The 17,725-nt window shown below is 39.7% G+C and overlaps 1 protein-coding gene across 5 annotated transcripts in view; it reads right to left on the bottom strand.

The window, feature by feature from the left end:
- The window catches only part of Cdkl5 (cyclin-dependent kinase-like 5), a 230,447-nt gene that overhangs the window by 26,982 nt on the left and 185,740 nt on the right, over positions 1-17,725 (bottom strand). For 2 of the 5 annotated variants that reach the window (XM_017602290.2, XM_039100454.2), the window contains exons 17-19: positions 15,736-15,858; positions 14,398-14,517; positions 4,047-11,341 (exon numbers count right to left, since the gene is read on the bottom strand). In XM_017602290.2, the coding sequence (XP_017457779.1) occupies positions 10,955-11,341; positions 14,398-14,517; positions 15,736-15,858 (630 nt within the window). In that variant the 3' untranslated portion in view covers positions 4,047-10,954. Of the gene's footprint in view, positions 1-4,046; positions 11,342-14,397; positions 14,518-15,735; positions 15,859-17,725 lie in introns of those variants that run through there. The other 3 variants (XM_039100455.1, XM_063279693.1, NM_001421533.1) reach the window with 3 other exon arrangements.

Below are 17,725 nucleotides of genomic sequence, written 5' to 3'. Positions count from 1 at the left end.
GAGGCTTGTAAAAAAGTTGTTCCATTCACTGAGAAGAATGTGATATCCAAGATCATTTGATGGATTGTTTTGTGAGACGGTCTCATTTTGTGCACATTTTTGATAACATTCCTGAAAGCAGACCCTTATTTGGAAAACTGAGTTACTTTTCTCACCACACTGAGTAATTGTTAGAGAAAATGGAAATAACTTAAGAATACTGCTCAGGGGAAAAATAACATAATGGTACAAGGCAGGGATAAATAGTCACCAAATAAAAATCATACCATAAATTTGTTTTGTAATTGTTTTATTAACATCACATAAATAGTCCTTATTCATTTGAGGTGTATAATTCAATACAGTATATCCAGACTTGCACAATCATTACCACGAGTAACTTTAGACTATTCTTATCACCCCCAAGAGAATCCTTTAGCCATGAGCCATCATCCACACCAGCTCTAGGTTACTTGGAATCCATTTGCTATTTGTATGTAGATTTTTCCTGTTCTGGGAATTTCTCCATATATATGGAATCTTATGATATATAGTAGTTTATGACTTGTTTCTTGTACTTATCGTTGTGGTTTTAAAGACCATGTGTTAGAGAAGTACTTCTTCCTTCTCATTAAACATTCTGTATAGGGTATTCTATTATGATTTATCCATGCATTGGGGTGGTTTCCACTTTGGGGCTATTGTGAATAATTCTGCTACATAAAAATGTATACGTGGACATGTTTTATCTTGAGCATAAACATACCTAGAATTGTTGGGTCGCTTGGCGACTCTCTGCTTATTCTTATAAAGAACTACTTCCCCAGGTGGCTGTACCATTTTCTGTTCCCACTAGCAATGTATAAAGGTTTCAGTTTCTCCACATCTTCAGCAATGCTTCTTGTATTTCATTAGCCCCATCCTAGTATGGGTGAAGTACCATTGTCTGATGAGTTTTGATTTGCATTTCTTTAATAACCAATGTTCTTGACCATCTTTTCTTTTTTTTTTTTCTTTTTCTTTTTTTTCGGAGCTGGGGACCGAACCCAGGACCTTGCGCTTGCTAGGCAAGTGCTCTACCACTGAGCTAAATCCCCAACTCCGACCATCTTTTCAAGAAACTGATTACATATTTTTTGGAGAAAGGTCTACTTAGATCCTTGCCCATTTAAAAATTTTAATCCTCAGATCCATTAAGAGTTCTTTGGATGTTCTATATACAATTCTCTTAGGCAAACATTTCTTCCATCCTGTTTTTCTTCTTGTCGTTGTCTTGGTTTGATTTTGCAACAGGGTCTCACTATGTAGCCCTGGCTAGCCTGGAACTTTCAAAGATCCTTCTGTCTCGGCCTCCCAAGTTCTGAGATTACAGGTATTCATCATCACACCTGGACTTTCTCTTTAAAAACTCTCTTGGTGAAGACCTTTGAAGCACAACAAATACAAGATTTTAATGAAGTCCAACTTTCCTCTTTCCCTTTTTGGTGTATTATCTGAGAAACTACAGTCAAACCCAAGGTCAAGAAGAATTACTCTTGTGTTTTCTTTTAAAGTTTTTAAAATTCTTTTAAAATTTTTTTTAAGTTTTAACTCTTTGTGAATAGTTATAAAGCAAGAGTCTAATTTCAATCTTTGGGTATCAATATGCAGCTGTCATGGTAACTTCTGTTGAAATTGTTCACCACAGTAAATGGTCTTTGTATTCTTCCAAAAACAACTGATCAACAATATCAAGGTTTATGCCAGGCCTCATAATCCTATTACCTCAAAGTCTTCATTACTATAGCATTGTAGTGAGTTGCAAAATTAGGACATATAAACCTTCCAATTTTGGTATGTTTCAAGATTAAGCTAACTATTCTGTGTTCCTTAAATTTCTAAGTAAGTATATCTGTAAAGAAACCAGCCAGGGGTCTCACAATGAAAAATGCTTTCAATTTCGGAATTGAATAAACAATGAGACACTAAGATCTGCAAAATATTATCTGTAGGTAATTTTCTTTCAATAGTTAATGAAAATGTTAGCATTTTCTTCATTTTTTTGCCTTAGAATGTGTGTGGTGTGTGTGTGTGTGTGTAATTAAAGTAAATCTGAAACAGAATCTTCCTATTAAACAAAAAGTGTTTGCAATATTATTTCTTTTAGGGGTGACTAATTCAATAAAGATTATATAACAGAGCAAAGTCATTCCTATCTTAACATATTTTGTTTATTTTTAATACTAGACTTTGGGTTATACATGGATGATTTTATTGTTTATGGTTTGAGGGCATAACCCAGGGTGTCTGCTACATGCTAGGCAAATACTCTTTTATTAAGTTCTCTCTGCAGCATGCAGACCACAACAAAACATTATGGTAAAGCACAACACTTTACATAATTTTAGTTAATTGTTAAACATTAAATAATGTAGAAGTAATCCTGGTACTTGATGTGGGAGGTTATATGGTGTGGTGGTTTGAATATGCTTGGCCCAGGGAGGTGTGGCCTTGATGGAGTAGGTGTATCCATGTTAGAGGAAGTGTGTCACTGTGGGAGTGGGCTTTGAGATTCTCCTCCTTGCTGCCTGGATCAAGATATAGAACTCTCAGCTCCTTCCTTCGCTGGGGGGGGGGGTGGATACACACACACACACACACACACACACACACACACACATATATACATATATACATATATATATATATATATATATATATATATATATATATAGAGAGAGAGAGAGAGAGAGAGAGAGAGAGAGAGAGAGACCTGTCCTGTGGAGGCCAATAAAGAGGACATTTGAGCTACTGGAGCTGGAGTTACAGGTAGTTGTGAGCTACCCAATCTGTGTACTGAGAACTGAACCTATGCCCTCTGGAGGAGCAGCAAGTTTTCTTAATGAGTAATCAATCTCTCTAGCTTCCCTTCCCAACTTCTAGGGGAAAATATAAATAAATGTATTTACTGAAATTCTGTTAAAGGTTTAGCAACATCCCATTAGACCCTAGCAACAAGCCTGCATTATAAGTACTAGCAGTGTGAGCATTTAAAGGCAAAGAAACTGAGGTACTGGGTAGCTAATTAAGTATGTTGTCTTAGGTCATGCTAGAGTTAGTGATAAATCCACTAAGGCCATCTAACCACTTCGCCAGCATCCCTGGATGTCCAATATGTTATTTCATTGAACTGCTTCATTCTTTAGTCGATTCAGTCACTACTCACTGGAGAAGTGATGGAAGACGGCACATGTATTAGTGTGGGCTTTCAGAAAAGGCTGTTGAACAAGGCATGGTGGTTCGTGCCCTTGGGAAGTGGAGGCAAGATGTTCAGGGGTTCAGTATTATCCTCAGCTACTTGTGAGTCGGAGAGCTCCACGAGATCATTCCAAAAATGAAGCAAAACCAACCAACCAACCCATACACTCGATTCAGCTTTCCTTTCTCATGAAACAGGGTCCTCTGCCCTCCACATGCTTGCTGTGACACATACACGTCTACACTCACACAGAGACAGACACATAGAATATGAAGTTCTGAATTTCAGCTCTTGCCCCCCTTTGAAGAAAGTTATAAAACTGGAAAACAACTGATGTATAAAGTACCCCGAGTTTGAAGTACTGTCCCCCACACAGCAGTGCACAGCCATGCTTCCATATGGATGATAAACTGAAAAGATATAGCCATTGTGCCGCAGACTTTTCCTGTGTCCAGTCATGTCCCTTTTGACTCAGAGTAGTCCAGTAGTATTAATCCCTCTGGCTCAGGAGAGCATGCACAGTTGGCCCAAATTAGCCATCAGTTGGTTTTGTCTGTGTATATTATCTAATCGTTTCTGCGCTGTATGCAGAGTTCTGTGGAGGCCACAGAGCCCCAAACCACATTTACTACTGGACTTTTCTGAAACAGTTTGCCAATCCCTGCTCTAGAACAAGAAGCAATCTTCCACAGCTGACCATCTTTTCTTTCTTTGCTGTACTAAGCACACCAGCTCAGCATCTCTTTATCCTCAAGAGACTAAGTGAGCAGTCAACAAACTATATAAATGACAACACTCAGTGTGAAAGAAAGCAGTGTTCACAATGCCATAAGGGGAAAAGAACTTTATAAATAGAAAAAAAAAATCATTAAGTAACAGGATTTGCTTTGTTTTACATCAATTTCACTCATTTAAAGTGATTACAACTTCAAAGGCCTATTGCCCGTCATTTGCATTCGAACATATATTCTTGTTTACCAAGGAAGAATTAGAATGGAGCTGCTCGCTGTTCAAAGGCAAGAAGGACCACAGTGCTCAAAATGGGGAAAGCCTGGCAGTCACATCAGTGCAAAATCTGCATTTTATTAAAGACATGTGGGAAGATCCATTCAAAAATACATTGTGCTCAGTAAAAATTAACCACTTCATGCTGTTAATGAAGGTTACCACAGAGTAGATATGTGTAGAATATGTACAGCAACAATAGAAATTTTACAGAAGTTTAGAATGGGATACATGCCAGAAAAAACTTGATACGATGTACCAACACATGATACAAAGAGTTATAGAAACACTTTACAAATGGTTCATAATTAGCTTGTGAGGAATTGTAAGTATTCAACACTTTAAATTCAGTTTGGATTCAAAAATTAAAAAGATTAACAACCACATCACACCCTTGCCACAGTAAAAAGTATGGATTACACTTTATATAGTAGATTATAAAGTCTATGCAATTAAGAATGTCCACTGATTTCCATCTACCGCACATCAGATGGCATATCCCTCTGGCTTATCACAATCTTTGTCTTTAAGAAGGTACAGGGATCTCAGTGTCGCCCTGCCCTGTGTCTTTCCAGAAAACCATACCCTTCAAACTTAGTAAAGACTGAAGACGCTCTGAAAATGATATAAATATATACAGAATAACGACCTGAATTCAGTGTGGCACAAAGCAATTCTTGGAGCTAGAACTCTGGGGTAACTGTTTCGTTTGGCTTAATTGTCTCTGTTCATCAATGCAAGTTTACAGTGAGAATCTATTTCTTTCTGTCACCACATAGGCTGCTCCTCCCCCAGGCCAACTCCATCACTGACCAAAAAGAGTAAACAAGGAGAGGGAGAGAGACTAGTGACTAAGAACCCACTGATCATCCCGAGGGAAATGGATTTTCTGCGAGCTTTACTTTCCACTTTTGGAGAAAGGAAGCCAGTATGGAGAGTATACATTCTCCACAAGGAAAAGCATAGTCTTTCTCTGAAACTCTACTGAGTTTAACCAGAGATTTTGATGATTCTGGCAATAAACACTTTAATCCCCCAACAGGGACAAAAGTCAAGGCATCTACCTTTTTGATTCCTGGGTTTCTTCTGATTAGACCTGAAGCACAGCACTAGGACAAGCTTGTCTATGCCTGAAATGAATCACATCAGCCTTCTGGGAAGGGACATCCCCAACCAAAGGAAGTCCTGAGGGATTCTCAGCGGGTCTGCCAAACAGGAGGGGACACGGAGGGACAGATAAGGCCTCTTTCTCCCTGATACTCTGCCTGGGAAGAGCAGCAAACAAGGCAACTTCTAATCTGCATACAACACGGAGACTGATTTCAGATTCCCAAGGAGGACCAGTTGGACCGAGGATCAAAGGGGGTGTAGAGAGCTCACCCTTGGAAAGGAAGAAGGGCCTTACCAGTGAAACCAGTTTCACTCCAGCAGTTCTGCTGGCCCTACAAATCCAGCGTACAGACTATGACAACTTTATTTATTTATTTATTTTTCTGGCAAAAAACAAGAGACAACCCTCCCTTAAGTGCGGGAGTAAACAGTTGAATGAAAGTACAAAGCAGGTCAGATCATATTTAACAGCCTACAATAAACAGAAAGAAAGGTGGGTCATGCCCAGAGAGGAAAAAGGTGGAGTAGGGACCTGGCCAAATGATGATGAATTGAACAAAGCACTGTGGGCAACAATGATTTTTGTAAGAAACGGGTTTGCACAAAGTCTACCTTCTTGTATAGTACACTGCATTAAAAAACAATTGCATGGGCAATAGGCCCAGAGTTTCCTAGTCACTTGGCTTTTCCCTTTGGGTGTATGCAAACAGATAAGGGCTTTTCTTTACTTGCATGGCTCCTCACTCACGGTTTCTAAGATTGAGCTTTCTAGTTGAACAAGACCCTTAAGTTATTGTAGAATTTGGGTGGTCAAGAAGCAAAAGAGGAAACCACAACCAATTACAAGTCTGGATTTGTTTGTCTGTTTTATCTTCTGGTAATCTGGCCTTTTACAATTTGGTAGGGACCTTCTCCTAAGATTCTACTCCTGGGGATGACTGACTTGTGTCCTGTCTTGTCTGCAATGTCTTTTAAAGAAACCAGAACTGTTATTTCTTAAGCCATAAGTGAGTTTCAAGGAACTTTTACCAGTGATGAACTAAAGGAGGCAAGGAAATAAATATCCCACTGCTTTCTGCCTTGGGTTGGTGAAACCTAACATCATAGTCCCTGTTCACAGAAGTAGGGATCTGTGGATCTTTGTATGTACCCACATAGTGGGGTTAAATAGCCCACTCTAATGCAGTAGGCAATGAACTTCCGAACGAAAAAGTAGTGTCATCCAGAACACAGGTTCTGAGCACAAGAGATAGGCAATTTTGCTGAGTCCCAGCCGAGCCCCAGCAGCGACTTCCAATGAGCTACTTATCATCCTTGCCAAAAGTTCTTTGACCACTGAGACCTAGGTGAACAGAATGGACAAAGCCTTCTACATATGGGAAAAGTAATCCTCTGGCCTTTGAAAAAATTATACACATAGGAGTTATTCTCAATACATGGCTAGAAGAAAATAAATGGCTTTTTTTTCCTTATTTACTCTAAAGACTAGTTTAAGTGAGGATACTATGATATCAACTAAGAGGTACTGGGAAGGGAAAATGGGATAGCATTTCCTAGTGGAGTCCACTAATTTTCTGATTAGGAACATGCTAAACTGGCTAACTCTACAACCACAACATACTTTTATAATACACGGCATGACTAGAGACTGACCAGAATAGGTCTGCTTAGAATTAAAGTATACAACTGCATATGGTGAGTCTTAAAGCATGTTTTAAAACAGATTTAACCAAAGCATACAGCACAATACTTCTAGAATAGCCACGTCACAACCACCAAGAAAGAGTTTTGCTTCTAATCAGTCTGCCATATGCTAATATTTTTTAAAGAGCTATTAAACGACTTGAATAAAAAAAAAAAAAAACAAAGACATTTTCTTTCGGTAGACACAGCTGAAAGCCATGATGCCTTTGAGCAGTTGGTAAAAATCAGGCCAATCTGCCAGGCTGCTGCTTGCTTCTAAATATAAGCCTCATGGCTAAGAAAGATCTTCTAAGGATGCTAATCTAGAATTTAAGTTCTCAAACATATATAAAGTAACTCTGGTTTCCTCCCAAAGTATGCACCTTTTAGCAGGTCCAAGACAATGGAAACGAACAATAGGTTGCAAAGATTTGAGAACAGTGGTAGAGGATTCTTAAATAAGTTAAGGGACTCACTCTTGCAATTATGTAGCCTGGAAAGCCCAAGGCCAGAGGCAAATTCTGCAGAGTGGTTGGCCTGGATTGGTCTCAAGCAGGACTTCTTAACCTTGGTAGTAGAAATGGCTGGAAATACTCTGGGGGATGTCTAGCAACATCCCTGGCCTCTACTCACTAGATGCTGGGAGTAGCCCAAGACAACCAAATGTCTCCGGACATTGTCAAATGTGCCCGGTGGACAACACTGGCCCTGGCTAAGAAGTGCAGCTGCAGAGAGATAGCTCACTCGAACCTCTTGGCATTGGGCACTCTCTTCTGGTCTTGGGCCCTGGAGAGTGTCCTATACGTCAGTTAAGACTGAACAAAGATCAGTTAAAGTTTACTTAGAACTTCAGGAAAGAAAAAGAGGATGCTAGAGAAGAAAAATTAGAGACACTGTCAAACCAAGGTTCTTTTTGAAAGGTAATCAGCAATAGTACTTCATAAGCCTTCAATTCAACCTTTGTGTCCTCTAGTCTGTCGGCACAGATAACAGAACATGGATGCCATCAATTCCCCCTCCTAAAGAAAATGTGTGTGGGGGGGTTGTGACTTCCAGTCAACTCCTTCCTGCCGTGGATGGCATCTTTTTGAGGCCAATGAATGACCAATCAGAAGGGGAAGTGACAGTTAAAAGCTAAGAGAGGGCTCATTAGATCTGAGAGAAAATGTTACTGCCCCCCATCTGGGAGCAGTAAGAGAATAAATGGGATTGTAGATTCACTTATAGCTTATTGAGGATCAAGGAAAAGTCAGAACAGACAAGAGCTAAGAAGAGGATAAAAGAGCTAGCTCAGAAACACTAGTTGAAAACATTGTAGCTATTTTCTGGCTCAAATCTGGGAATGTAGGAAAAGTTAAGTGTTGACTTCATCAGTTAGTTAGGATTAGTTTGCTCTAGGTAGAAGGCAATTGTTCTAGCCCTTCTTTAAAGAACCATCAGGAATATAAATGTTCTGCAAACATCTGAGATCCCAGTGTTAACAAAGGTGACAACATGGGAAACCAGCCCCTTGGTGATGATGAGCCACGAATGCCACAGCATGGCAATGGGACCTCGCAGTTCCTAAGCACACAGCACAGTGAGAAGTCTTTCCAGAGGAAACAAAATGTAGTTTCTGGTTTGCAGGGGGCAGGGGGCAGGGGATACAAAGGTACAGATCTAGTAAGAAAAAGAAGAGTTAAATATACACCTTTTTAGTGTCACTACATCCAGGCAAAAACTGCTGAGGGTCTACCTCACTTAGGTAACTGAAGAGTTGCCTGGGGAAAGCCAGAATTCAGAGCTACCCAGACAGTACTGAACTGGTAACAGAAACGATAGGAAAAAACTCAAGAGCATGCAAAATGAATCAAATTGTTTCCATGATAGTATCCAGTTGAGTTTCATTTTAGTGCCTATTATACTTATTAAAATTAAATAAAAAGCACCTTAAAATGACCTCTATATATAATCAATACACATCATTAATAGTATTTATATAAATATGCAATATGCACACAATTTAAGCTGCAAAGAATCTAAGACCTTTATAATCTTCATAATCATCAGTGCTATGATTCTCAAAATCTCAGGGAAGGGTTAACAGTTACTCAGCATATTTCAATGACAGCTGACTTTATTTGGGGACTGACACTCTCAGAATTCTGGAATAAGTAGTAAATACTGAAAAGTTACCTCTCTGAGGGATGGGAGTGATCTCTAAAAGTCTTATTGCTAAGAGACTACTTTTCAAAACTCTATGACTATTGATAGATGATGGTGTTGAGGTGTTTGAGTTTTTTGTTTTTTGTTTTTGTTGTTCTTTTTGTTTTTGTTTTTTTGTTTTTGTTTTTTTTTTGTCAAAGATGGTCCATAGACAGGTGGGAATAATGCTTGCTGGCCAGAGGCCTTGGTGATCCTTGATAGTAACTCGGGAGTTGAGAGTGATCAAATGAGAGAAATATGTAGTCCTGTTCTGATGGATGGAGTGAGTGTATGTATATACAGGTGTACACGATGACCTTGTTATAAATGGACAGTCCCGGGAAGGAAAAAAGGACATAGCAGTTTTCTTTACATATGGAATTGCTTCAGGAGCCTTATAAATATATTAGAAGAGCAACAACAACAAGAACAACAACAAAGCAGTTAGAAGAAGAAATGCCATACACATAGCTCAGATCCCACCTGGAGGCAAGAGTCTCCGGGAGGGCGGACAGCATTCAGGAGCATAGAGCTGGTTTGCAAGATCCGCAGACAGGTGCCTCTTACAACCTCACAACAAGGAATGTTCACTGGCAATCTTTGGTCTACACTCTAACACTAATGCTGAGTGGAAGAGCACATTCTCGGTAAAGACCCATGCACACCACGTCTGTCTGTCCTTCTCTCGTGTACCAGTTAATGTCCCTGGACACAAATGAGAGCCAAGTGTCTGAGGACAGAAATGAGGCCTGTTGGGCTCCTTACTAGCTTATCCAACCTTCTTCACCTGTGGGCCTTGAAAGAGATGCTGTATTTGTCTGCTACCAAGGATCATGTCTAGAGGCTACTGCTGGGGCCAAAAAGTTGAGCAAAGTTTTATACTGTTACAATCACATGTAGCCACAATTCAACTCCCTTTATTATAAGTATAATACTCACTTCATATCACAAATGTATAAAAATATGGCAGATAGTGTCATAACGATACTTTCTTTAAATGAATATATTTATAAAACAGACAGTTATTTACCATATATATATTTATATATAGAATAAAATACTCCTGATGCAATATATAAATGTTACTGTTTAGTTTTTATAGAAACTATTGTAGCTGTCCCACTGCTTCACAATGTTCCAAACAGCTCAAAATAACTTTACATTATAACATAAAAGGTATGATTATAACAGTACAATATTAATTATAAATAAATGTTACAAATCCTATCAAATATGGAAGCTTAGAAAACAATTTAAGACATACAGTCATCTGCTAACCCTTCAAAGGGATACTCCTAGATTACAATAAACCCCACATTTAGTCTAGTCAGAAAAAAATATGTGGTAAGGGCATCGGTCAACATGAATTTTTCTATCCCTTGCACCCAGGACACACCCTGGCTTCCCCAAGTTCAACAGAGATTGCACTAAAGCTGGAATGTAATGGGGAGAAACTGGCAAGAATTTCTTCTTCCTCAATGGCACACTCTATCCATTCTCACACAAGACCTGTGGGGAGTGGTGATCCCTAAGGAACTCCCGTGGCTCTTAAGATCCCTGACTAGCATTTGTGGTTGTGAGGGGCCAGATGGCCCCCCTCACACACAATATTGCACACACCTTCATAAAGCTGAAAATACTGGCTTATTACCCTGGTCTAACCCATTTCCCAGCCCACCCTGGACCCTCCCCTCCCAACTGGTTTGTCTCCCCACCCCCACCCCACCCCCCACACACACTCCATCCCAGCATAAATTACAAGGCTGTTTCTTTTAAATCATTCAGATTTGGCATTCGTGAGCGATTTGTTCTGTTATAAGGGTGCCCGTTTGGCCCACTCTTGGCACCTAGCTGTTCAGAATAGGAAGGCCCCTCTGTGGCACTCCTGGTCACAGAGGACACGTGCCAACCAGGATCCATCTGACCTGGCAGCTGAAGGGCTGGTCTGCCTTTTGGTGTAGGCTCCTGCCGGATGTTGCTGCTCCCACCAGAGGCCTGACTCAGAGGGTGAATCCGAATTTCTGAGAAGGAATTTTTGGCTTGTTGAGCTGTTAACGGCTGGAACCGAGGATCTGAAGAAGCCGGGTGATTGGTTGACGAAGAAAGATGCAGCAGCTTGCGAAGGGATTTTAGTGGTTGGCTCTGAAGGACAGATTAAAGTACGCACAAGATTTAATTTAGAAAGAGATGGAAAGACATGGAGTTCAGTGCAAGATAACTAAACAGAGGCAGGAGGGAGGCTATGTGGCTGGATGGGCTAGTCCAGCTCTATCTGCTCTCTGTGTTTCCTCAAATCAGATTTTAGTCACTGCCTTTTAAATGAAATCCTAGAAAACTAGAAAAAAATAAGCAGAGCTACCCACAGCTTCGGAACGGTCAGGGCTCCTTTGATCTGGCTTCAGTCTGTCTTCACCATCTTCTCACGCTTCAGACCCAGAAAGGAGAAACAACAGCAGACATGGTGTGCCTCTCCTTTTTCCGAAGACTTCCCAAATAAGTCTTCACTTATATTTCATCAGTGTTATGGTTAATCTTAACTGTTGAATGACTGGGCTTAGAATCCCTGTGGAAATATACCTCTGGGTGTGTTTGTGATGGTGTTTCCAAAGAGATTTTACTAAGGTGGGAAGACCCACTCTGAATGTGGGCAGCAATAGCCCGGCACCTGGTATCCTTGACTCAATAAAAGAAGAAAGTGAGCTGAACACTGATACTCATCTCTCTTTTTCCTGACTCTGGATAGTGTGACCTGCTGTCATGCCTTTCCCATTGTGATAGACTGTACCCTCCAACTCTGAAGATATTTTGCCACAGCAATGGCAACAGTAATTAATACAACTGGATAGAACTTGGACATAGAACCATATTTAGCTGCAAGAGAAGCCGGAAGAGGTAGTTTTAGGTATAGATGCAACAGATTACTGTATAGCAGTTCCCCTTTTTGATATTACATCTTCATGTTCTACGTTGTATTTTACTGTTTCATTTTCATCTTTCTGATGTGGCAACGGTACAGTTTGGGCATTAAAAATACACAGCATTTCAACTGTTCCCAGGAATACTGGCTAGTGGATTTCCTGCCTACAGAATGTCTGCTGGTCAAAGGCCCTATAGGGCAGGGCACTGTGCAAGGGAGACTGGTGTGGAAACAGAAGGCCAGGTTCTAGGTGAGACCTGTCCCTCACTGGCCAACTATTTTCAGGTAACTTCTGAGCCTCAAGTTTCTCAATGGCGAAAGGCAACACTTTTTCTTCTTCCTCTACGTTAAGCATGAGGTGCAGGAGAATCACTACCAGAAGAGGCATAGAAAGCCAAGAATGGCAGTATACAACTTTAATCCTAGATAGATGCGTGGGAGGGTGAGACAAGAGAATGACAAATTTGAAGGTAGTTTAGGAAACTTTCCAAGATTCAAAAAACAAAACAAAACAAACAACAGAGCAACACACACACACACAGAGACACAGACACAGACACAGACACAGAGACACAGACACACACACACACAGACACAGACAGACACACACACACACACACACACACACACACACACACACACACACACACACCATAAAACAAACCAATCTATACCACAGGCTGGCAAACTCAGAGTTCTTTTATCCTGAGTGCCATAGTATAAGCCACATGCATTTCAGCTATTGGTCAACTTTGAATCACGTTGAAAATCTCTAAGCAAACAACAAAATTTGAAGAAACTGGGCGCTAACAACCAAGATAAATGAATTGAGAATCAACTCAAGGAGAAACAGCTTCTAGGAAAGCATCCTTCACTATCTCGATGACATTTTTTTCCAAAGAAAGCTTTGGGACCCCCATGGTAGGTAGCAGAGTGTTCTAGGCACTGGAGATATTCAAAGGGCATCTTTCTCTACCCTCATCCCTTTTATATACCCCAGGGTAGCTTCCAATTGTTGATCCTCCTTGCTCCATGCCTTTATGTAGCCCAGGCTGGCCTAGATCTTTGTTTATATAGCCCAGTATAGTTTCAAATTATTTATACTCCTGCCTCCAACTCCCAGGTATTGAGATAATAGGTCTGTGGCACTACTTCTTTGTTTTTATTAAAATAATAAGACAAGTCTCTCCTAGTCAATTTTATAAAATTATTAAGCAATTATAATAATCCAGAATCAGCTGGAGACATGAAGTTACTAGAAAGGGGCCCCTTAGCATCAGGCTCTCAGACCATTATGTTCCTAGTTTGAATAAGCATCTCTCTGCCAAAATTAGGATATGTCATTTCCTATGCCCCCTTTGCCATCAGAGGAGATTATGCTGTAAGTACAAAATATAAATGGCCAGGCAGAGAGAATGGCAATTTGGAGAACTTCTCTTTATAGCTCCAAGTAACAGATTACAGGGAAACAAGCCAGATCTGTAGTCCTAGCATGTGGGATACAAAGCCAGGAGGATTGGTAGTTAGTTCCAGGCCAGTTTGGATTACATAGCAAGTTGCAGGCAAACCTGGACTAACTGGTAAAATGCTTTCTTAAGGAAAAAAAAAGAACAAAACAGAAAACCTATAAAAAGTAGAGCCATTGCTTCTAAACTCCCCAAATTTGGTTAAAATAAACATGGCAGATTATGAATACTGAAACAGTTCCTATAAGGATAATTGTTTAAAACAGATATGTTAATTACTTATAAGAAAGAGACTAAAGCTCTCTATATGGCAGATAAATATAACCCCATGTTACTGCACAATATGCAGCTCCTAATAAAAGTGTTTGCCTGTCTTTCTAAAAACAGTTTGGATTTCAAAAGTTAAAATACTCTTTCAAGAAAGCTGCTACTATCTGGTTTTCAAGGCCCAATTTATATGGTACCATCTTTAGGTAACCTTATTCTTCTCATAATCTCGGTTCAGCCTCACCAATATTTCACAGCATACCTGACTTTGTAGTATGATCTTCAGGAATCTTTGTCTCCTGAGCTGTAGCCTACTTGTGGGCTAGGACTAGCTCTTCACCTCTCCACATTGCTCCACTGCTCTCTCCAGCTAAGTGGGTAATGGAGGCTTGCTTTTTTTCACACTAGGAATCGCTGACATAGGATTCATCCTGACTTGCAAAATACCATCCAGGCTATTCATTATGGTCTATTTGGGGGAGAACTAAACATTTTTCTTCCTTGGTTTCTGATCCTGAAAATCTGGGAGTGATGTAGGCTGTACTTACCTGGGTCTGTAGATCTGAAAGCTTTTCAGGTCGCCACTCCTTTGGTCTGCTGCTTGCAGTGCTAGAAGAATGAATGGCTTTCTGTAAGGTCAATAAATCAGGACCATCAGTGTTGGGCACCTAGAGGGAAAGATGGAGAAGGATTCAACAAACACACCAATAACCTTAAATAACATATACACCCACACCCAAGAGGAGACCCAAACTGAAAAGTAAACTGAACTAAATCAAAATTCAAAAGAGGAGAAAAACACAAAAAGACCCAGTAAGTAAACCAAAACTCTCCAAATGTTCACGATGCATGTAGTGCTAGTTAAATTCTGCTGCCTTCTTAGTAATTTTCCCTGCGTTAGGAAAAATTGGCAGATGTCATGCAGCTTGGTCAAAACCTTAACCCTTAAAGCATTCCCATGCTGTTAGTCAGTTTCAGTAGCTGTAAGAGAGAGCAGTTAAAGTGGGCTGGACCAGGAACTGCTGTGGCATCCTCAGTCCATAGTATAGCTAGGTTATGAACCAGTTCAATAAAACAAAAATCAAAGGAAAATCTCATGCTGGGAATATGATGCAAAAATCTGTATTTGATGCTGCCAAAGAAGTCTAGGGAGCTTTCAGGGAGAGAAAAAAGTAGGGAGGTATGGTTTGAATCATAGTCCCAAACCACTGCCCAGTAAATCTGGGTCTGGCGTTATATACTTAGAAACTGCTTGAAAGTTATGCCACAAATTCCAAATGAATGCATTTGGTCTATTTGATGGCTTTAGTGGACAAAGGAGAATTATGCCAAATGCCAAGCAAAAGCCATGGCCTTACACCTAGTGACTAGCAAAAGCTAGCAGCAGGTAAGGAAGAGCAAGTTATCAACAAGTACAAAGCTGCTTTTCTCATGGGCCTGCTAGCTCAATTAATTTGGTCAATTCAAAGTTGGTTTTAAGGAAAAAAATTGCCAACCGAACGGTAACAAAGTCCATGCAGTGAGCCAACTGCAAAGGCATTTGTTGACTGTGTCAGTCAGATTCTTTACAGCAATGAAAAGAGTTCAAGAATGCTGTGTGCCAATAACTGGCTAATCAGCCCATCCAAACCAGCCTTACTAGTTTGTTTAGTAGGCTTCTGCGTCAACATCTTTAACTGGTGCAGAAAACCCAGAATAGGTATATATAATATATATAAAGTATATGTATTATATATATCCATATATCCCAGTGAATTTATGGAACTGGCCCAGGTACTTAACTAGCACAAAGATTATGACCCCATGAAAATAAGACATGCTGTTGTCATCAGTAAAACAAGTTTACTGGAGCAGTTTTCAGGGCTACGATACGTAAAAACGGGTACCATGGGTGGAGTGACTACAGGAAGCTTTTTCAAAGAAGAACTATGCTTTAAATGGTTCTTTGAATTAAAAAGAGGGAAGAGGGATTTCTTGATGCTTGGATTCTCCCCGTTGGTGGAGTCTGTCTGTAATATAAGATACAAATGAGCCAATTGCAAAAAAATTTAAGTAAAATAGGTGCTTTAATTGAAACTACTAGCACTTGGTAGCCCTCAAATGATTAAATATTAGCAATCATGGAAAGAATCTCTGTGCTTTGTATCTAGAAATAATAGCTGTTATTTTTTTTACCTAGAATCAATAGTCTAAGTTTAGACAAGTACAAAAATTTTCAGAGTCTATACAATGGTAATAAGCAACAGTCCAGGACTGCTTGAGACCTTCTGCTTACATTATGCTTAATTAGGAATTTAGTCACTATCAAAAATAAGGCTGTTTTGAAAAATTGTGTTTACTGAGGTACTGATGAATTTCAGCTATTACTAATTGTTAGGACTTCACTAAGAGATTTTACCATATGGATTATTTTTATAAAAGAAAAATATCCTTTCAGTCCTTTAGATCTTCTTGGTCCATTATCTTGAGCCAGTAAATATCACTTGGGAAATGATTACGAGTGTTGTGGGACACTAAGGTTAGTTGAGCAGCCTTACACTGCACTATTAGAAATATATACCTCATTTAAAATATCTGGTACAATTCACAGTTCTGGGTTTCAAGCAAAGCACAAGTTTAATCTTCAGGGCTGGTAATAGGATGGATCAGTGAGGTACTTAGCAACCAGACACTGAATTCCCAGAACTCACATAAAAGTCAACAGAGAGGCCCAACTCCACAAAGTTACCCTCTGACCTCAATACACTATGGCCCCTGTGTACTCCTCCCCCATATCATGCACACGCAATCATTTTTTTTAAAGTTCAAACTTTATATCGAAGTATCATTTCAGGTTGAGATACTAAGTAAGATCCAATTACCAAGTTGGCAAAGTCACCATATGCTCTGAGGACCTTTGTAATTCCCGGGGTATGCAACTGGCTTTAGCCAGATTCCCCAAGGAAGCTTCCAGATTGCTGGAGTCAAAGCAGGCACCTTCACAATACAAAATGATTTTTGGCACCTCTCTTTTCTCTTCTGGCTATCTTAGTGGTCAGAGAACAAAAATATATAGAAATGCAGTAAGGTCATCTCTTCATTGGTATATGTGTGAAGACATCTGTGTAAATATCTGCGTTTTCCTGTTTTAATGAGAGAAACTGAATGAGAGGCTTTTCACTGGGGGAAGCCAGTGTTAGTCCTTCTAACTCTGTGACTTTGGACAGGTCGCCACTTCCCTGGCTCAGCTCCTATTCTAATCAAGTAGATTTAGGCTCAGCTCTACTACATACATCGGACAACAGAGTTCAGGTTCTTGGAATCTTGTGTAAAAGTTTCACTACCATCAATTGTCTTGGTTTGTCTTACTTAGCTTTCTATTTACTGAGTTTTAGAAAGTAAAAACAAGTTCCCTTTCGTTACGTTTGAATGCTGATTCAAAGAAAGCCGAATTAAGCCAATGCCAGGCCTCAGTGCCTGTGGTCTGGCGCTCTGCATGCAGTACTCTGTGGAAATCAGACTCTAGATCCCAAAACCCTTACATTTTATCCTTCATTAAAAAATGGGAGAGATATAAAAAAAATCCATTCAGTTTGGAAAACTGAAGGCATTATGATTTGTGGAAAGCTATTCTGAACTTAGTATAAATATTTAATAAAAACATTTAAGTCGAGAGGATGCTAGAGAATAGCAATTTTTCTATTACCCTAATCTATACTATTTAAACATCTAGAATTTGAACCAAATCTTGAATAATCAAGTTAGGCAAGATGTGTATACTTCATTTAGCCACAGGGCTTTAGGTTTAATGTTGGTTTGACGCAGACAGGTACTAAAATCTAAATTTATATACAAGCCAGCCTCAAGTCTTCTACTCTTACTATTTTCTACAACTTA

The sequence above is a fragment of the Rattus norvegicus genome, chromosome X (assembly GCF_036323735.1).
Source record: "Rattus norvegicus strain BN/NHsdMcwi chromosome X, GRCr8, whole genome shotgun sequence".
Taxonomy (NCBI): Eukaryota; Metazoa; Chordata; class Mammalia; order Rodentia; family Muridae; genus Rattus; species Rattus norvegicus.
The sequence above is the reverse complement of the archived record's forward strand: the minus strand, read 5'-3'. Positions and strand labels throughout refer to the sequence as shown.